Here is a 22,000-nt window from a genome sequence, read left to right on the forward strand (position 1 = left end):
GGATGTGGTGTTTTTGAGAAGCATGTCTTGTGGGTCAAAGATAAGGTTGTTGCAGGGAGGTCAAGTGAATGTATTCACTGTAAGGGTACTACAGTCTTAAGGTAAAATATTCAAAATTTTACTATTTATCAACATTGCCTTCTCTGATTGTTTCCATATTTTGTAAGGCTTAACTTTTAATTATAACATTCTTTGCATGTAGTTTTTGTAGCCACTGTTACGTATCTCTATTAGTATTATGTCGACACAGTTATTTGTCTGGAAATTTCTTATTATTTTTAAAAGAAATAATATGTTATACTGAAATTATAAAAAGACTTCAGACATAATGTTTGGTGAGTATACAAGTTTTTGCACTATGAACAGATTCTGCACATGAACTTTTAAGTACATAAGTGTTTAAGTCTTTATGCACTGAAAAGAATTGAGTATATAAAAGTTAATGTCTATAACAGTGAAAAGACTTCAGCTGTAATTTTAAAAAAAACACCCATTTCCATTGAATTGTAATGGTATTTGAACACCTATCTTCTTTAGGTTGCTTTGGAAATCCTAGACTTCATAGATATATGCCAGGCTTACAACTCCTCAGAGATATTTGCCACACCTGCAGTCTCCGAAAATGCCCTTATAGGACTAGCAGGCCATGCATAGACTCTTTCATATGTTGGATTTAAGCACCTAAAACTTTATATACAGCAAGATCCTAGCTCTTCCCTCACACCAAACTGTCTTTGGCCTTTGTCTGCCTCTTAACAGACCTTTAATCCATGTAATCTGCAAACTGACAGGCACAGATACATTGCTTTGAAGTCACCTCACCCTGTGGGAGTTGCACAGCCCAGACTTGCTCTGTACTTGATTTCAGCTGTAAAGTCAGAGGTAGCTGGAAGGAAGATAGAACTAGGAAACTGACTTTGAGATGCAATAAAAAATGGGCGCAGCAAGCATCAAACTACAGTGCCATGTTACCTGAAAGAGATGTGTTTTAGAAGACAAGTGCTTCAGTGTAATGTACAGTGTATGCATCTTTTATATCTTAACGTTACTAAGGCTAGATATATTTTAAAGTATGGGTTTGTCTTCCCTATATTTCTGAGGATTTACCAGGAAGATAGTCATCCTTATAGAAGCTAGTATTTTCTATACTGGTTCAAGGAACAGTATGGCAGGAAGTACCTGATGCCACTATTTCTTCATCTTACAAAGAAAATGGGTAAATGTCAGGTAATTTGTGTCACGTGTATGATCTAAATGAAGGTCCATCAATCATTTTTGGTCCATCAGTGCAATGATTATCATATCAAAGACACAGAATGACAATGAGGGTAAAAACTTTTCTGTTGTCTATTATCTCTAACTGGCCTCAAGTAATTATTAACATATGTTCTCATTTAACATGTGTCAATATTTTGAATGAAGAGCATTATTTAAATTAAAGGGATATATCTGTCAGCAAATTTTCTATCTAGTAAATGAAAAATTATGATTACTTCATTTTGTGGTTCTGCAAGAAAGGCAGATATTGCAGAAATAGTTGTCTGCTTCACAGGTTTGAAACACAAAGTTCATCTTCAACTTTCTACAGAGAGGTAATAAACAGTGCTTGAGCAGAAGAATTCTGGTGAATGTTCCTCCTAGCCACTCCTCCTTTCTCTCCATCCATTGTACAGTGGGGAGCAGAGTGCATTCCTTTGCTTACCACCAAGTTATGCACTCATGGAGGGTGTAGGATATACCCTTTAGCATAGATGGGAGCCATTCATTTTTGGTACTTTTACAAATTTGATGATAATGGAGCAACTGAGATAAATGTGTATCCATCTCATTCCTCATCTATGAAGAAAAGCTCTGTGTCACTCAAAAGCTTTTCTCTTTCACCAACAGAAGATGGTCCAATAAAAGATATTACCCCACCCACCTCTCTATATTATATCAAGCAAGTGCCATGGCTATTGCTTGTCTATTTAAAGTGTGTTTTTAAAGTAATAACACGAGATTTTTCCGTATTGTATTTAATTTAAAGATAAATGCCTTCTGAAGCACTTAAAAATATAGATCAAAATATAAAAACAACATGGCTTCTCATAATTTTGATTTAAATGTATTATTCAAATAGGTATAAAACCTGCCTTACTTTGAGCAGAGGGAGAAGAGATCGTGGCTGATGCTTTATATCCTACAGAAATCCCACGAGTACATATAGGGGGGTGGTGATGGCATTGTGGAGTACACTTAGCTGTAACTCTGAGCAGGGTTTCAGTAGGCTCCTAACAAATGCTTGGGGATAATTGCAGTATACAAGCTAATTGTTGGTGTTGGACATTGTGATCTGCAGGCCGTCATATTAGCGATAGTTTCTCCCAACACATTTGAATGTCATGGAAAGAACCTGTGCATCAGTATAGGGAAGAACTTCACCTTTAATTGCTTAAATAAACTTAATCTTTGCAGTTTTATGTACCACAAAGTGTCCGGGACAAAATTTACACAGAACAATGAAGTTTTTCATGCAACATTAATGGGATGTATTTCTGGCTGCATTAAAGAAACACCCATTAGTGGGGATGTAAGCAGGGGTGAAAGTAAGTTAGAGGACTTACCAGTACGCTGGAGTCCTGAGCAGGGGGCATGGCTTCAATTGGAAGGGGTGTGGCCTTAACCAGAAGAGGCAGGGCCTTAAATCCTCGGGTCCTTTAAATCTTGATTTAAAGGGCCTGGGGCTCCAGCTGCGGTAGCCCAAAGCCCTTTAAATCACCCCCAAGCTACCAGCTGCAGAGGCAGCTGGGAGCCCTGAGGATCGGGTGATTTAAAGGGCTCAGGCCTCCAGCTGCCACTACTGCAGCAGAGCCACGGGCCCTTTAAATCACTGAGGAGCCCTGGGGGCTCTCAGTTGCCACCACTACCCCGGGGCTTTAGGCTCTGGCAGAGCTTTAAAGGGCCTGGGGCTCCGCTGTGGTAGCAGCTGCCAGAGCCCCGAGCCCTTTAAATCCCCACCTGAGCCCTACTGCCCAAGCCCTGTGGTAGCAGTGGCTGGGATCCGTCAGGGACTTAAAGGGCCCCGTGGCTCCAGCCGCCGCTACTGCCCGAGCCCTTTAAATCCCCACCAGAACCCCGCCGCCACTACGCCAGAGCTCGGGCAGCAGGGCTCAGGTAGGGATTTAAAGGGCTTGCGGTTCCGAAAGCCGCTACCGCTCCGGCCCTTTAAATCTCCTCCGGAGCCCTGCCACCGCTACCCTAGGGCTCCGGCGGGGATTTAAAGGGCCGGGGCGGTAGCGGCAGCTGGAGCTCCAGGGCCCTTTAAATCCCCACCGGAGCTCTGCCACCACTACCCCAGGGCTTTAAATTGCCGTCTGGGAAAGCCGGTCCTGGTTCGGCGCATTGGCTCTTACAGGTACGCCGTACTGGGGCGTACCGTCTTACTTTCATCTCTGGATGTAAGAATAATTTAGCTAAATGTATTCAAGTATGAGTACATATCCACTTTTACAATAGATGGTAGATATTAGAGAGACATACAAAGAACACTTTGCATCAAATCAAGTAGCCTAATATTTTTTAAATGGCCAGTCAGTAGAAGCCACTTAAGGCAAATTATGTTATGGACGAGGGGATAGACTGAATAAGACAGCAGCAGCATTCACGTTCTTTTCATTGAGCCAGAAGACGCTACATCCATTTCAATGATGTGTTTATTCTCTAGAGGAGAGACAGACTGCTGGCTGCCATGTCCAGTCTTAGACAGACTCTGCCAGCTGGCAGAACAGCATCCACTAATAGCGAAGAAGTCAGCTGCTTACCTGTCATTGCCTGCAGACTGCTGAGAGGTGATTAATGCCAGGTCATCTTTAACAGATATAGACTAAATACAACAATGGTGCCTTTGCAAAGTTCTGTTTCATTACCTTTTGCTTTTTAATAAGTTGGATAAGTGATGTGTCCTCCTTACATCTGTTTTCTATATAAAATTCTCAAATAGAGTTTATACTCTGCTGCCAGCACCCTCCCGAAACTGACCATAATTTGAGGCAAAGGAGATGCCACAGAAAATATATTCCCTATTTCTAATATTGATTGCATCTGGTTGTTGCAAAAGGTCTTCTAATTCTTCATTGGTTCCAAATTCTGACAACAAAATTCTTTATGCAATTACATAGCATTACAACTGTATTTTTAATATGTTTTGTATGTCCTACTTGAGCTATTCTACTGTCTTATTGTTACCATTTTTGTTATCTAATGAATAAAATATTAGCCTTTAGTCACAAATTTGGTTTCGCTGAAGTTATTTCAAGTAGTCTGGGTCTAGTCTGATCTCTGTTAATTATGACCATGTGTACTTATTTCTACACAGATTTTTAGATACAATATGAATCTCTCTATTTTTTTTAATGTGCCATTACAGTTATCTGCAATTTTTATTTTTAAAAAAGTTACAAGAAAAATTAGCCAAGTGGACTAATTTGATCAGATCTGGAGAGCATATCAACAATTTTCTGAAGTAGCCTAATGTATTAGTTTCAAATGTCATATTATCTGTATGAGGTATAGTCTGGAAAGGTTTTACCTCAAACTAGGCATGTCTAATGGGGTTTATGACAACATATAAATTTGACCCTGAACAGGGTCAACCTGGAGGTCAGTGAATGCTATACAAATTGCATACTAGTCGAGTCTATAATTATCCCTGTTAGAAGTTAATGTGCTACCTAGTTCAGCAGACTCATATACAGCTTCAAAAATGACCATCATATACTGGGTACTTCCTAACATTTACAAAGAATCACATTTTACAGGAGGAGATGTATGCAAAGTATTCATATACAGTGACTTATATCCAAGTCATTTTGTATGTTTGTATATTTGGGAAATTCAGAACATGGATTCTGTCCTGTTCAAACAAAATACATAGAATAAGAATACAAAGTTAATTAATTTTAATAGTTAACATACAGTATCATAAATATAGTGTGTAAAGACTTTCAGGATATGTTTTATTTGCAGTGCTGGCATAAAATATGCTATATGTAGCATAACTAGCATTCATTAAATTGTGTGGTGAGCCTCTACTGCATGGTCATAAGTATCTTGTAAGATCCTTGTTGGAGGTACCATATATTGTTGTTTGTTTGTGAAGTGTCTGGCACACTTTTAGCACTTGATAAATAATAATTAACCCTGCATTTATTCAGACAAAAATGTTACTAGCCTTTCTCTCTCTACCATGTTTCCCAACTCCCATTTCACTTTTGTATTTGTGATTGGCTGAGTGGCTGCTCTGCTAAATGTCCCTGAATGGGCCCATAAGATAGGAGTATTGCAGTAAACAATTGTATGAATTAGTATGAGATTTTTTTAAACCATACTATACTTTGCAGTTTTCATTCCTGTGAGAGCCACTAAAATATATTATTGGGATAACAAAACTTATATCACGACTTTGGGGGTTGGAAAGGTTTAACGGTTTGTTTTGATTTATATTTGAATGCTCCTGTTGGTAGGATTAAAATTCAGTTTCTCACAGTATTTCCCCAGACATACTGTGCTGGATATCTCTATTAAGCATTTAGCTGTACAAGTTTCCAGCCTTGCTGAAATCTAGATTAGAGAGAGGCAGATTTTGGTGAAGTGTTTGAATTTTCAAACTAATTAGCAAGAGATGGTCCTGAGCCTGACCCTGGATATGAAACGTCTCCTGAATTTTGAGGAAGTTCATCTCTGGATCTGAATTTTGTGACTTGTTCCTATCATATCTCTCTAATGGTACAAACCAAACCACATGTACAAACATCGCAAAACTTATGGGAAGTTTGGCTTCAAATCCTAATTTTGCATCTCAGGTTTATATGTGCCATCAGGTGAACTAAACCTCCAAAACTTTGAAGGTTCACCTTTCAGTATTTTATGTATGTACCTATCCCTGCTCTGAGGTAATACATACCTGAATATGGATCTTTTGTTCATTTTGATATGCTAAAGTCGTTCCCCCCAACACACATACACACAAAAATAGTTTGGGCTCAACACAGATCACTAACATGTATGATTTAATATTCAAAACATGGTCAAAGTCCTTCACTCCTCCTGGCTTTGGTGGCAGATGCTCAGTCATCATTGGAAAGAAGAACTTTTCAGCAATCTCTGAGCATTTTAGGAGCTGTGTTGAAAGAGAGCCATAGGAAAAGCCATCAGCTTTCTTTGATCAAGAAGAACATGTGTTGGAAAGTGAGGACTCGAGGATGGGCTGTAGTGAAATTAAAATTATCTTTGAGACATATTCAGAATTAGGGTTGTCAAGCAATTAAAAAAATTAATCACGATTAATCGCACTGGTAAATAATAATAGAATACTTTTTATTTAAATGTGTATGGATGTTTTCTACATTTTCAAATAGATTGATTTCCATTACGACACAGAATACAAAGTGTACAGTGCTCATTTTATATTTATTTTTGATTTCAAGTATTTGCACTGAAAAAAACAAAATAAATAGTATTTTTCAATTCACCTAATACAAGCACTGTAGTGCAATCTCCTTATCATGAAAATTGAACTTATAAATGTAGAATTATGTACATAACATAAGAATAGCCATACTGGGTCAGACCAAAGGTCCATCTAGCCCAGTATCCTGTCTTCTGACAGGAGCCAATGCCAGGTGCCCCAGAGGGAATGAACAGAACAGACAATCACCAAGTGGTCAATTCCCTGTCTCCCATTCCCAGCTTCTGGCAAACAGAGGCTAGGGACGCCATCCCTGCCCATCCTGGCTAATAGCCATTGATGGACTTATCCTCCACGAACTTACCTAATTCTTTTTTGAACCCTCTTCTAGTCTTGGCCTTCACAATGTCCTCTGACAAAGAGTTCCACAGGTTGACTGTGCGTAATGTGAAGAAATACTTCCTTTTGTTTGTTTTAAACCTGCTGCCTATTTCATTTGGTGACTCCTAGTTCTTGTATTATGAGAAGGAGTAAATAACACTTCCTTATTTACTTTCTCCATACCGGTCATTATGTTAGAGCGCTCTATCATATCCCCCCCACCCCTTAGTTGTCTCTTTTACAGGCTGAAAAGACCCAGTCTTATTAATCTCTCCTCATACGGAAGCCATTCCATACCCCTAATAATTTTTGTAAAATTTTAGAGCCTGCAAGTCCACGCAGTCCTACTTCTTGCTCAGCCAATCGCTCAGACAAACAAGTTTATTTACATTTGCAGGAGATAATGCTGCCCGCTTCTTGTTTACAGTGTCACCTGAAAGTGAGAACAGGCGTTCTCATGGTACTGTTGTAGCTGGCGTCGCAAGATATTTACGTGCCAGATGCGCTAAAGATTCATATGTCATGCTTCAACCACCATTCCAGGGGACATGCGTTCATGTTGATGACAGGTTCTGCTCAATAACAATCCAAAGCAGTGCGGACCGATGCCTGTTCATTTTCATCATCTGAGTCAGATGCCACCAGCAGAAGGTTGATTTTCTTTTTTGTTGGTTCAGGTTCTGTAGTTTCCACATCAGAGTGTTGCTCTTTTAACACTTCTGAAAGCATGCTGCACACCTCATCCCTCGCAGATTTTGGAATGCACTTCAGATTCTTAAACCTTGGGTCAAGTGCTGTAGCTACCTTTAGAAATCTCACATAGGTACCTTCTTTGCGTTTTGTGAAATCTGCAGCAAAAGTGTTCTTAAAATGAACAACATATGCTGGGTCATCATCCAAGACTGCTGTAACATGAAATACATGGCAGAATGTGGGTAAAACAGAGGAGGGAACATACAATTCTACCCAAGGAGTTCACAAATTTAATTAACACGTTATATTTTTAATGAGCATCATCAGCATGGAAGCATGTCCTCTGGAATGGTGTCTGAAGCATGAAGGGGCATATGAATGTTTAGCATATCTGGGACATAAATACTTTGCAATGCCAGCTACAAAAATGCCATGCAAATGCCTGTTTCAGGTGATATTGTAAATAAGAAGCAGGCAACATTGTCTCTTGTAAATGTAAACAAGCTTGTTTGTCTTAGTGATTGGTTGAACAAGAAGTAGGACTGAGTGGACTCATAGGCTCTGAAGTTTTACATTGTTTTGTTTTTGAGTGCAGTTATGTAACAAAACCAAATCTACATTTGTAAGCTGCACTTTCATGACAAAGAGATTGCACTACAGTACTTGTATGAGGTGAATTGAAAAATACTATTTCTTTTGTTTATCATTTTATAGTGCAAATATTTGTAATAAAAATAATATACACTTTGATTTCAATTACAACACAGAATACAATGTATATGAAAATGTAGAAAAAATCCAAAATATTTAATAAATTTCAATTGCTATTCTACTGTTTAACAGTGCAATTAAAACTGCAATTAATCACCATTAATTTTTTTTAATGGCGATTAATTTTTTGAGTTAATTGCGTTAGTTAACTGCAATTAATCAACAGCCCTACTCAGAATATCTCACACTCCTGCACCACATTCTCCTGATGGGGGTAAGGGGAAAGAATATGCATTTCTTGAATAAAGATCTGATATGGGTTTGTCTTACTGGTAGACAGTATCCTACAAATAAAGGATGATCTTTCCTTACTGGCGCTGGTATGAATTACATTTTGGAGCTGGCTTGTATTTATTACTGTTATTTGAAGTCCAAGCTTTGTGGTCCCGTTTGAACTGAAAAGTTTAAATAATTTGAAGAAGCTGATGTCTTGTTACCTGTATACGTGGCTACAGAATGCCAGGAGAAGATTGAGATAATCATAGCCTTATACCACATTTAAATGATGAAAAGCGTTGAGCAGTATTCAATTTAACTCACAAATTAGCATTTCTAGCTCTTCTTTAATAATGAAGGGTTTTGTAGATTGATAATTTTGACTACAATAGCATTTTGTTTTATAATTCCAGATTATCAAACTGCTGGATGGAAAGCGATCTCAAACTGTAGGAATTTTGATATCCAGTTTGCACCTGGAAATGGGGGATATTCAACAAGGTGAGAGTTACAAAACTCTTGATATAACTTATTTACATGGAGATTTTCTCATATCTTTACTTAAAGTGAATGTTAGGCAAAACTGGGTGCTCTTATGTGTGTTCCCTTTTTGGTGTTAGTATAATGAGAAAAAGTAGTATTAGTTTTCCAACTAAGTACATAAAAGTGAACAGCTGCTAACTTAATCTGAAATTTAAACCAGCCCTTTCCTCTGGTAATTAATTGACTTTAGATTTTGATTTTATATGTCACATCCAGTGTTATGATTTTCATGTTTTTCATGTATAACTGTTTTGGATTTTAAGAGTGGTTCTATCAGATTGCCTTCTATATGTGTGCTCTCAAAGCTGTTTATGTTGGCTCCCTTCTTTGTTTCCTCTTTCTCATCCCCATCCCCAGAGGCCCTCAGCTCAGGGAAGCTCAAATGAGAACTTACAAATAATATTTGGGGTTTGTTAGGTGTTTAATTTTTTGCTTCGATGGCAGTGTAAAAAACATATCCAAAAGAGAAAATACCAAAACCATATGACAAGAGGAGGGATGAACACTGAGCAGTACATTTTCAAGTGTTGGGGGCTATTCTGTGCATAAGTCCTATTATTGGTAGAAATGGGCCAAAGAAGCTTGGAAAAAATATATCTGTCTCTGACTAGGGTTTTCAGGGGACGTAGATCAGGTATTTTGGTGCTTGTGCTACATATTAAAAAGGACACTGTTTAGGTGATTTTCATATTTTAAAAAGCTTTTCACTGTTTAAAACAACTGCTGGAAAGCTCCAAATTGAAGTCTGCTTTCTTGCGTGTGATGGAGGGAAAACAATGGTAAAGACTGGCTTGGAATTGTGGGGTGTTGAGATGCTGCTGGCATTGATTATTATTAATTTTAGAACAGCCTTGGAGCATTCTAGCTTTTTTTAAAAAACAAGGGCTTACAGATGGTTACAAGAAGAAGAAAGAAATGAGGCAAGACTTTGAGCCTGCCCATAATGTGTCAGAGGTATCCTAATGCTAGACACTAGCTGCAGTAATGAATTTTGTGAATAGTTTGCTGGCAAGACTAATAAGAGGCAGCAGCTGTAACATAAAAACCCTGTGATGTTCTTTCTTCAAGTTTCTTCAGATAAATTTTCAAGGCCTCTTATTTCATGCTGTGAGATGTCTTGTAGATAAGACACTTATGCTGCAGAGTATTAATGTGGCATTTTTATATTTCACAACAATATGAGTGCTATTAATCATGATCTGTCTGAAGAGACCACGGGACAAAAGAGCCATAACTCACCAGGACTAAGAATGGCACCCAAATGCTATGAGGATGTTCCTTAGAACCCCATATTATTATAATGATGATAGTAATAGTTGTACTAGTTCATCTTCTGCTTCATGCTGTCACATTCAGTCTATTCCTCACTAAGACGTTTTCCTTTATCACCGGACTTTACCCAATTTACATAGACTTCTCACCACTTTGGAACCTTGACTATTGCTAAGAGGGTTACTTGCTTGCAGGGCTTCTAACTATCACCATTCAATCTCGTGGCTAGGAAAGGATCATTATAATGACATGCATAATTCATGAGTTCCTTTGGAATACTATATTCTTCTCTGAATGATGATGGTCCCTATCTGTATTCCACTGAGGGTTGTTTGCATGCGCCATGTTTCAACTGGGGTGATAAAGGGTGGGGCAGACCGACTGCGCCCTCAATTCCTTCTCAGTGTTGCATGGTCCAAGTAGGAGCTTCTGCTGTTCTCTCATCTCTTGTGATGCACTTTAAGAATTCCTTGTATATAGTTAGCATTTTATTGTGAGGTGTTATTTTTGGTAGTAGTAGTAGTAGTTTCTGGTGTTAGTAGTAGTTTTCTGAGGATTTAAGGACTTTGGGACACTGCTTTGGAGGTTTCCCTACCCCCCCACCCGCAGCACCCACACCTAGTTACTGAATTATGCCGAAGATGCTGAGGTTCAAGATCTGCGCTTCCTGCCCTCACTTATTTTCAATCAGCGATGGCACCAACCCTGCCTTTATTTCTTGGGTGAAGCCCATGTCACATTCAGAGGCAGTATCTGCCTCTCCTACCTTGCTAATACCTTCAGTTAGATTAAGGCTGAGCAACCTCTCTGTTGCAGTTGAGGAATGCACCCCCTACCATGATGCTCCAGTCCAGTTCCACCAGTACCAGTACTAAGGACCTTGTGCCAGGGCCTAACCGTGAGGCAAGGAACCATACGCATAATCATGACAGTAAGTCTTCCTCAAAGCCCAGGAAAGACACTGCATCCTCCACAAGTTCTGGCCATGGAGCAACAGCATGTTTCAAGGCCCACAAGCATTACAAGAAGTCACACAGAATGCCAGACCCATCGATTCCGGTCACTGAGTTTCACATCCCCTCTTCATCAGTATTGCAGAACCACAGGAATCATCAGTTCTGAGGCAGCCTTCTGCCCACGTTCCAGCTCCGATTCTGTCTGTGGAATGACACTGGGAGACTCAAGTCAGTTCCTGGACCTTGTGGACTGTTTGCCCTAGTTGATGAAATCACTGGATCTTCTGGTGCATTTGGTTCTAAAAAGACTCTGGTCCTCTGCTTTGGACTTGCCACATTCAGGTCATGTTCCTGAGTGCTCCCCTGTGACATTCTCAGTTTGCTGGTTCTGGTGGCTCTGCCGTTTGAACAAGGATCTGACTTCTCAGTGCTGGAAGATTCAGATGATGCACATGGTCGACCGTTCCCATACCTACAGCAAAAATATCCAAAGGCTCTGCTGGCACAGTGGCAATATTCTCCCTTCCCTCAAACCAGGAGCCATTGGTACCCAGCTTCCTGGGGACCACCAGAGCAACTGCAAGATCCACCTGGTTGGCCATACTGGTGGCGTTGGCCCCAGTATCTGCCTTCAGCACCTTTTGGATCTGCTCAAAAGGAATCCCCCACCTCACCACTCTGGCCTTCATTGGGTAGACATTTGGAACCAGGGTTGGAGGATGCACCAATCAGCCTGACTCCAGTGGTACTGCCAGATCTGGAGTGGCTCCCCTCCTCGTCTCCGGTTGTGACAGTGTCCTCAACTCCTTCCTCCCCGCAGAGATGACTACCACCAGTTCCAGGAGTTGTTAAAGAGGGTGGTTGAGACCCTCCACATTCCACTGGAGGAGGTGCAGGACAGCTAGCATCGGTTACTGGACATTCTGTGTGCATCAGTATCGGAACAAAGTGGTGCTACCTCTTAATCAATTATGCCATTCTCCAACTGGCCTGCACCATCTGGCATACCTGGCAACCTGTGCACTCACCCCGAAGGAGGCAGAAAATATGTACTCTGTACCAGCAAAGGAGTCTGAGTTTCTATTTTCTCACCCCTCGCCCAATTCCCTGGTTATTCAAGCTGGCACTGAGTGGGCCAGACAGCAGCGTCCACATTCCACTCCGATTCACGAGGGTAAGAGACTGCACCTTCTGGGTTGTAAGGTCTTTTCATTGTCCAGCCTTCAGTTCCACATCTCTAATTACTTGGTGATACTGGCAAGGTATAAACTTTTTTGAATTATAGCCACTTAACGGAATTTGCAGACAAGTTTCCCCAGCAGGACCATTCCTATTTCCAGGCTATTTTAGAAGCAGGCAAATTGGTTGCCGGGACGATGCTTCAGGCCATGGTAGATTTGGCAGACGCATCTTTGTGCACTATGGCCACAGGGATTGTCATGAGGAGAGAATCTTGGTTACATTCCTCTGGTTTCCCAAGGGAGGTACAGAACACAACTGAGGAACCCCCCTTCATTGAATGTCACTTCTTCAACCAGAAGACTGACATTCTCTATACTCACTCAAAGACTCTAGAGCCAATCTGTGATCTCTGGGCATTTATACACCAGCACCCAAGTGCAAATTCTATCGGCCACCTACTGCACATTGACACAGAGCTCCTCAGTTTTTCCACCAGTGGTCTCATGAGCCTCCTTACAAGCATCAAAACACTCAGTGGCCCCATATGCCTGGCCCATCAACACAGTCCTTGACTCCACACACTCAATCTTCACGTAAGCTATGTTTCTGAGTGCATCTAGAGAGCCATCAACCAAATTGCAACCCATTGTTCTTGCACCCCACTCCTTTCAGGGGTCATCTAGTGCTCTTTCTACCAGCCTGGAGCATGATAACAATGGACGAGTGGGTCCTGAGTGTCATTTAACATGGCTATGTGATTGAGTTCACAGCACTACCTCATCCACATCCCCCATCCTGATCCTGCCTCCAGGACCACTCTCTGAACAGTATCCTTGCCCTGGAGGTAGACTACCTCCTACGTAGAGGGGCAATAGAGCCGGTGCCCACAGCCTTTCAAGACACAGGGTTCTATTCCACCTACTTCCTGCGACCCAAGGAAAAGAGAGGATGGAGACTAATCCTAGATCTTTGTCATCTCAACCGCTTCATATACAAACCAAAGTTCCATATGATCACAGTCGTGGCTAGCATACTATCCTTGCTAGAAAAAGGAATGTGGTTTATGGCTCTTGATATGCAAGACTCTTACTGTCACATAGATATCCATTTGACCCACAGATGATTTCTGAGGTTTACTGTGGTCCCTTGGCACTTCCAATACAGGGTTCTACCGTTCAGATTCACCACTGCTCCCTGGGTCTTCACCAAGGTCTTTTCTATAGTGACAGCTTACCTCTGGCATCAAGATGTTCTCATCTTCCCTTATCTCAATGACTAGCTGCTGGCAGTGCAATCCAGACACAAAGCTCAAGCATTGACTTCCCTGCTGCTTCTACTCCTCTCCTCCCTGGGAGCGAGTGTAAACATCGAAAAATCAATGTTGGACCCTACACAGTCTCTGGAGTTCATCGGAGTGTACATCAACGCGGTCGCTGCGTATGTCTATCTACCACAGGTCTGGTTCCTGGCCCTGCTAGAACTGATTGCTTCGGTGACTTCCAGTCCTTCTGTTCCAGACTGAACTTGCCTTTCCCCTCATGGCCATGTGGTGGCATGCGCATATGTCACTGCCTTCATTCATCTTTGCTTCTGCTGTCTACGACTGTGGTTACAGAAAGCCCATTCTCCGATGCTTCACTCCATGGACACCCAAATAACTGCCCCACCCCAGGGTTCTTTCCTTGCTTTGGTAATGGATGGACCCAGAACAGGTTTGCACCTGATTGCCTTTCCTTCCATCCTGACCAAGCATGATGATCATTATGGACGAACCACTTAACAGATGGGGTGCCCACATATGCGAACACATGATGGAAGGGATTTGGAGCATTTGGGAATCCAGGATGCATATCAACATCCTAGAATTTAGGACAGTATGGAGAACATGTCACGCATTTCTCCTGTTCATCCACTCCCACCATATTCTCATCATGTTGGACAACATCACTATAATTTACTACACAAATGAACAAGAGGGAATAAGGTCACTGTTGCTTTGCGTGGAAGCAGTTTGCCTCTGGAAATGGTGCATCGCACACAGTATCCTGTTGTCAGAGGCTTATCTCCTGGGAACTCAGCAGATGCTCTGAGCAGGAATTTTGTGGCCGACCACAAATGGAAACTACACAACTTTGTGGTCAAGGATATTTTTCACTGTTGTGGGGGCGTCTCTGGTGAGGGATCTCTTTGCCTCCCACACCAATATCAAATGCATCCAGTATGGTTCCAAGGGCAGGCTCAAAGCTCACTCCCAAGGTGACACACTAGTCATTGGCTATAGAATTTCTAAGTTGGACCAGATCAGTTGTGCCTTCTCCCCCTAACTTTACTGCCTTGCATCCTTCACAAGATTCAGTGAGACAGAGTGATGGTCATTCTGATCGTCCCATTTTGGTCTTGCCAGTTCTGGTTTCCTCCTTTTCTCCGCATGCTGAAGCATCCTTCTCTCCCACTAGACATTCCTGGAACTGCTCATGCTAAACAATGGCAGGACAACAGACATCCTGATCCGCAGATGCTTCATCTGAGAGTCTGGTTTTTGGAGGGGCATCTTTGGTAGCATGGGAATGCTCATCAACAGTGTGACGTCCTCTTGAGGAGTAGGAGGGACTCCTCGAGGTGCTCCCACCAAGCCAAATGGAAACACTTTGCCTCCTGGGCTCAACAGAAAGATCTTGCTCCTGGGGCCACAGACATTCCTCTTCTCTTGTTATATCTCCTATCCCGTTCTCAGCTCCATCGAGATGCCTGTAGCAGCCATTAGTGCTTTCCACCATTATGTGCAGGGGCACTCAGTTTTCACTCACCCATTGACTGTACAATTCTGGAAGAGCCTCATGTGGATGTATTCTCCCGTTCAAGCCATCACTCTCCATTGGGACCTCAACCTTGTTCTCATGGCATTGATGAACCACAGGCCTCGTGCTCCCGTTCCCTTCTTTCCATGAAGGTGGATTTTCTGATAGCTATTACCCCTGTGAGAAGGGTGGGCAAATTGGGGATGATTATGGCAGACTCCCCTTTTACTACATTCCATAAGGACAAAGTTTCCTTACGTTTGCATCCCAAGTTTCTGCCGAAAGTGGTTTCCTGCTTGCACCTCACCAACACATACACTTACCTGCCTTCTTTCCAAAGCCGCATGCCTCAGAGAAGGAACGTCACCTTCACTCCCACAATGTCGATAGGGCCCTGGCCTTTTACCTGCAGAGGATGAAGCCATTCAGGAAGTCTCCTAAATTATTTGTTGCTATAGCAGAAAGAATTATGGGGCAGGCCATCTCCACTCAAGGAATTTCTAAGTGGGTTTCAGGTGCATTGCACTCTGTTATCAATTATCGGGACTGTCTCCACCCCTTGGGGTACTAGCCCATTTCACAAGAGTCAAGCATCAGCTATGGCTGCACTTCACGACATGCCACTCATGGACATAGGTAAGGCGGTCACGTGGAGTTTGGTACACACTTTCTCTTCCCATTATGCGCTGGTGCAAGACTGTGTGACAGATGCCTCGTTTGGTGCGGTGGTCCTCTGTTCCATGGTTCCACAATCTTCCTCTCACCCTCCTTCTAATTAGATACGGCTTGTCAATGAATACATTGCTCAAAGAAGAGGAAGAGTTTACTTAACTTGTAACTGGAGGTTCTTTGAGATGCGTGGTCCCTATCTGTATTCCAATCCCTCCCTCCTTCCCCTCTGCGGTGGACCTGATTGATTGAAAATCTTAGGTTTAAACAATCAAACATACAAAACTGAGCTAAGCCTCATCCATGATATCCCAGCCTTCCTGGGTTACCCTGTCTCAACAACAACAATACACTTAGACCCCATGAGTCCATAGCACTGAATGTCCGTGGCCACATCGCACAGCTTTATTGCAGATGTCTAAAAGTTTCACTGGGTTACTACTGATCTAGTGCAGCCAGGTTAATCGTGGATGGCTGCGTGGTCACCACTAGTGTGTGGCCAGGCACTGTCCCCTCCTGACTTCAACTCTGATCTTCAAGACTGAGAGTGAATGGGCTTCATCTTTGAGGTGAGTTGTATGACCAAAAAGTGCAAACTGGGAGTGACCGATGAGCCAGTTTTTTTCCAGGAACAGAAAGGAGAATTATTGGCCTGTAACTGCTGCACTAAGTGCACTGGCCTTTACCTTTAGAAAGTGGAATGATGATCCCTTTCCTCCACTCCATTGGTACCTTCCCTGTGGTTCAAGCCTGGACAAAAATTTGGAATAATGCTACACTTATGGGCACTCTGGTGCATCTGACAAGTTCGGGTGTTATGCTGTTGGGTCCAGCAGGACTCTCTCTTCTCAGTTTCTTTATGGCAGAGTGGACCTCTTCCAATGTAGAGGTTTCAGAGTCAGGGATTTCATCTACTAACTTGTCCAGATCTGAGCATGGAGTTGTTCAGGATAGTTAAGTGCGGTCTTATAATATTCTTTCCATCTTTGTAGGACTTCTTCTTGGGTTGAACATGTGTTATCATCAGCCTTATTTATTGGCATAAACCCTGCACAAAGTCCAGTTTTGGATCAAAGTGATTGAATAACTGTGCAGATCATAATTTATTAATCTTATTCCTTCTTCTACCTCTTTTGCCAAGTTCTCAAAATAAACTTCATGATCCACTTTTACTCGTGCCCAAAAAATACCCCATTGTCATGCCACTGTCTGGCCTCAGATTTCTTTTGCAAAATTTGAAATGTCTGATCAGTTTAGTCAAGGGTGTTGCACGTAGAATTCCAGATTGTCCAAGCTGATTCTGCATCATCTGGGAGAGTGCCAAGTGCATCAAATTTGTTGCACACTGTGACAGAGTACTTATTAGCAAGTGCTGAATATTCACAGATGCATTGTGCCTTATGTTTCATAACAGGTCACTCCTGTTGAAATCAGAGGGTAATTGCCATTTTAGCATAAAGAGATGATAGTCAGTATTTGCTGGGACTTCTGCACCTCTGTGTACACCCGATATGACCTTACTGCTTTATGATCCAATATATGTTTCAGCTCCTTCCTCATCCAACCATTGTTGGAGATCTAGGTTTCCTGATGAATATCTAAGCACCTGAACCAACTTCCAATGATGGTAATATTATGAGACACATAAAAAGAGAGAAATCTCAGATTTATTTATTCTTCTAGAGCAAAATGGGCCAAGAATAGTCTCAAAGCCATTTCTGGAACAACTTGGTTTAGGGTTCATATCTCCAAGTATAATAAGGTCATTGTGCAGTGAAGCAGATCAAGCCATTGGTTCTTGCTACTAATATAATTTATCTTTATTAGCATCTGTAGCTACAACAATGGAGAGCTGTGCATGGCACCACATCAACCTGGCATATAGCAGTCGGTTAGAAATAGGGTATCACACTGAATGATTGATTAAATGGTGGAAAGAGGATGAGTGCCATTCAATTTATGTAGCTAGTTCCTCCAGAATACAGTAAACCTGCATCCTCACAGAATGATGACCATGTTTCACAAGTCGTTGCCTTGGTTATACAATTGCAATGTTGTATCTTTTCAACTCTTGGACTAACAAAACCTGGTACCTGACATCATTTAGGGTTTGTACATTCCTGGTAGCAAATCTGGTGGATTTTTCTCAAATCATTTGTGGATGCCATAGTCATTATGGAGTTCAGCCTAAAGTGTGGACCATGTTTTATTGGATGCTCCTTGATTCCATCTGTCGCCTGGGGACAGGGGAGATGTAGCATGGTGATTTTGTTTAGGGACACCAGTCCTCTTCCTAGAATCTCTTCCACATGAGCAGGTGGTTCTGAGGTTATAGATCAGCCACCTTTACAGCTGTTTGGGAAACATTTTCCCTTCTTTTCTGGATCTGCCATTGGCCTTCACTCGGAACTCTGAGCCAGGGCCCTGATTGGATGCTACTGGTTGGAGTCAGCCAGAACTGAGATTCGTGTTGGCAGAGTTGACCACACCCAGAAATAGCAAGGCAAATCCTGCTTCCCCATCAGCTATCATAAAGGTATGGGCCTATTGATACCTGAACAAATTATCCCCAAATAAATTCTGTGGCTCTTCTAGTATTACTACAGAATGAAGAACTGCCACATGGATACAGACACTTGCAAAATTAATGAGAAGATAAGAGCAGTTACTAGAAAACTTAAATGCTGCTTAAAATGCTGTGGGTTTTTACCTCCAAGGGATCCCCTCTAAATCTGATTTAAGTCAAGTAACTGGCATGCAGTTCAGATAGCTTAGCAGAGGGAACACATGATTGACCATATCTGGCACACAGATGTTTCGGTTTGCATTTGATAACTAGCCAGCAAACAAGCAGATGCCACATTGTAGAAGGGAATCTTCCACAGATGTTTCTCAGAGAGAGTGAAGTTCGCCCTCGGTAGATAAATAGCCATTCTCACTCCTTCTCAGAGTACGTGCTAGACAGTGGGCAACCCAAATACAGAACAATAATTTTGTCAAGAGCTAATGTATATGTAGACTAGTTAGCACAAAAATAATCTTTCTGTGATGTAAAGGAACACTGAGTTTGCATAGCTAGGACTGTCCTATTTTAAACTAATTTGCGGGGGGGTGGGGGAGCCTATCTGTTATGTTCTAGAGAACACAGAATTTGTGCCTTAACAGATTTTGCTGCTGAATCTGGTACTGATGATGACAGTCCTGCTGCTACTTAGATCATTAATAATGGTCACCCACAAAATTTCCATCTCTTGAGCATCATGAACACATAGCATGGAAAATCTATCATTTGCACTGTGCCATGCAGAATCTAAACTTATATTTACGTAAGTCATGTCCACGTGGTGTGGCACTCTGTCCCCCTTCAGTGGTGGCTAGGCCATATAGAGGTTGATGAGCCTGCTACAGCCCTAGCTAAGAGACCTGGGTCTTCTAGTTGAGGCAGTAGAGGCTCATGCATTAAGATCCAGAGCTCCCAGGTCAATACTCACCACAGACAGCCCATCAAGGGGTGTCAACATTACATTTAAAAAAAACAAATATTTCTAGTAGTAAAAGGCTATCATCAAGTGGCTCAGAGGCTTGGTATAAAACTTTGAGGCCCCCCTTTTCTGGTCCTTTCATAGCCTTGTGAAAGGGAGAGAGGAATAGTTCTTTCTAAACCTTAAAGTACATTTGGGTTCAGTTCAAGGGATGTGCCAACATATAGCTTAGCTCTTATTTCTCTGAACCTGGCGCACAGTTGTGAAAATAATCTTCTTCCCAGATAAGTACACTTCTGTATTTGTTTTTTTCCCAGTGACAGCTCAACTAAAGCAATAGAGCAGGGGTAGGAAACCTGTTGCTCAGGGCTACCTGTGCGGTTCAGTTGTTAAATATGACAGCTTTCTTCATAACCGAATGGATTCAGTTCGGTTGCTAATTGTGTATAGGTATGTGAGGCACCCTTGCCCCTCAGCGTCTTATAACCCCACTTCCCCACTCAAGGAACTCCCAACACAAGTACTCAGTGAAAGCAGTGTAATATGAAGCAAATAGCAATACTTCTCTGCTGTGATGTAGTCATTCCTCACCTCTGCTAGCCTTTAACGGATTGTTGAAATCCTTGCTTATAATTAATTGGCGCAGATATTCAGACCACTTTGGCATTCTGTGTATAAATCTTAATACGTGATCAGAATAATATTTGTCTATTGTATAGGCAATGTAAGACTTAAGGTGTGCTTGTTTATTCTCTCCCCCACTCCTTTTTTTCCCCCTTGCCTTTTTTTCAAACATCTCTCACTTTTTCTTTTGGAAATGAAGTTTTAAATTTTTTAAATAAATGGGATGGATGGGTCACCATTAATAAAGTGGTACTGCCCAAGCTAGTAATGCCCCTGCTCTTGAAAAGATACTCATATTTACTAACTAGCTAGATTAGATGTGCATACAGCCGGGGGAGAAATTTCATTGTCAATGGCTAGAATTAGATGGGATTGAGTATTTTCTCTACAAAATCTAGGTCATTTCTCCCTGGTCTCTTCTCTTACCAGTAGACCATATTTTCTCAGATTGGTAGCTAACATGACCTTTGCTGTTCCTCATGAGTAAGGTTTGTTCTTTTGAGGGCTAATACAAATTGTGATAATGGGCAAAGCAGCAATACAAGTGGCTGGAATGTCACTCCGACTCAAATTCCTCTGTACAATGTTTGATGGTGGGATCAGCTAGAGATATGTATGAATAACTTTTCTGTCCTGCAATTTTGTATTTGTTATACTAGGAATTCATGCATGTAGAATGGGGACCTAAGATAGTGTTGTGGATATATAAAACAGCTCTGGAGTGTGAAGCATGCACACCCAGAGAGACTGGATGGAAAATATTTAGACTATTTTCAGAGTAGCAGCCGTGTTAGTCTATATTCGCAAAAGAAAAGGAGTACTTGTGGCACCTTAGGGACTAACCAATTTATTTGAGCACAAGCTTTTGTGAGCTATAGCTCACTTCATCAGATGCAACTCACCAGAGCTGGGATTGTACCTTCTTTTCTATTTGGAAAATGCCCAGGAGATACTAAAGAAAAATTTGTGATAATATACCTGTATCTATATGTTAGTTCAGCTTTCTTTAGTTTAACTGAGATGGTATAAAAAAATTTTACAATGAATTGTAAGGAAATATGTGCCCAGGTATAACTTATTGATGGGACATATACTTCTGCTTCATAAAAGAAATGTCAGTGTTTTAAAAGAAATAAAAATAGATGGTGTGGCAGTTGGTCCATTGTATGATGCTGAATTGAAGGGAAATCTATTCACATTGGACCTAGAAAATACTATATAAGGAAAATGCCCTTTTTATTAGTTTGATTTTCAGCGAGTAAATTGTCACTAACAATAAACGCAGTCTTATACTATCCTTCAACAAAAAAACTTTGAAAACAGACTCCAACGAGAGACTGCTGAATTGGAATTAATTTGCAAATTGGATACAATTAACTTAGGCTTGAATAGAGACTGGGAATGGTTGATTCATTATAAAAAGTAACCTATTTCCCCTTGTTTATCCCCTCCCCCCTCCCCCCCACAGTTCCTCAGACGTTCTTGTTAAATCCTGGATTTGTGCTGGAAATGGCCCACCTTGATTATCATACACACTGTAAGGAGAGTGATCACTTTAGATAAGCTATTACCAGCAGGAGAGTGGGGTGGGGGGAGAGAAAACCTTTTGTAGTGATAAACACCCATTTTTTCATGGTCTGTGTGTATAAAAACAAACATCTTCTGTATTTTCCATAGTATGCATCCGATGAAGCGAGCTGTAGCTCACGAAAGCTTATGCTCAAATAAATTGGTTAGTCTCTAAGGTGCCACAAGTACTCCTAGTCTTATACTAGTTATACAACAAAAACATCCTATCTGTTGTATCACTGGTTGATCTTGGATACGGCTGTATATTCTGTAAAATGGCCAGCAAAGAAGGCAGACGATCAGCATAGTCAAAGGTATCTCCCTCCTCTGCAGCATGTGATGTATGCCTGGCTTCCACCCACCTGGACATCAAGAATACCATTCTTTTCACCAGGCCAC

The 22,000-nt window shown here is 41.5% G+C and overlaps 1 protein-coding gene across 2 annotated transcripts in view; it reads left to right on the top strand.

Annotated features, from left to right (window-relative positions):
• Nucleotides 1–22,000, top strand: part of FMN1 (formin 1) — a gene marked incomplete at its 5' end in the record, with an annotated part of 373,959 nt that overhangs the window by 221,389 nt on the left and 130,570 nt on the right. For both annotated transcript variants that reach the window (XM_084632400.1, XM_084632401.1), the window contains one exon: nucleotides 8,920–9,007. In XM_084632400.1, coding sequence (XP_084488526.1) covers nucleotides 8,920–9,007 — 88 coding nt within the window. The remainder of the gene's footprint in view (nucleotides 1–8,919; nucleotides 9,008–22,000) is intronic.

This window comes from Lepidochelys olivacea (genome assembly GCF_965140295.1).
Source record: "Lepidochelys olivacea isolate rLepOli2 genome assembly, chromosome: 6".
NCBI classification, from domain to species: Eukaryota; Metazoa; Chordata; order Testudines; family Cheloniidae; genus Lepidochelys; species Lepidochelys olivacea.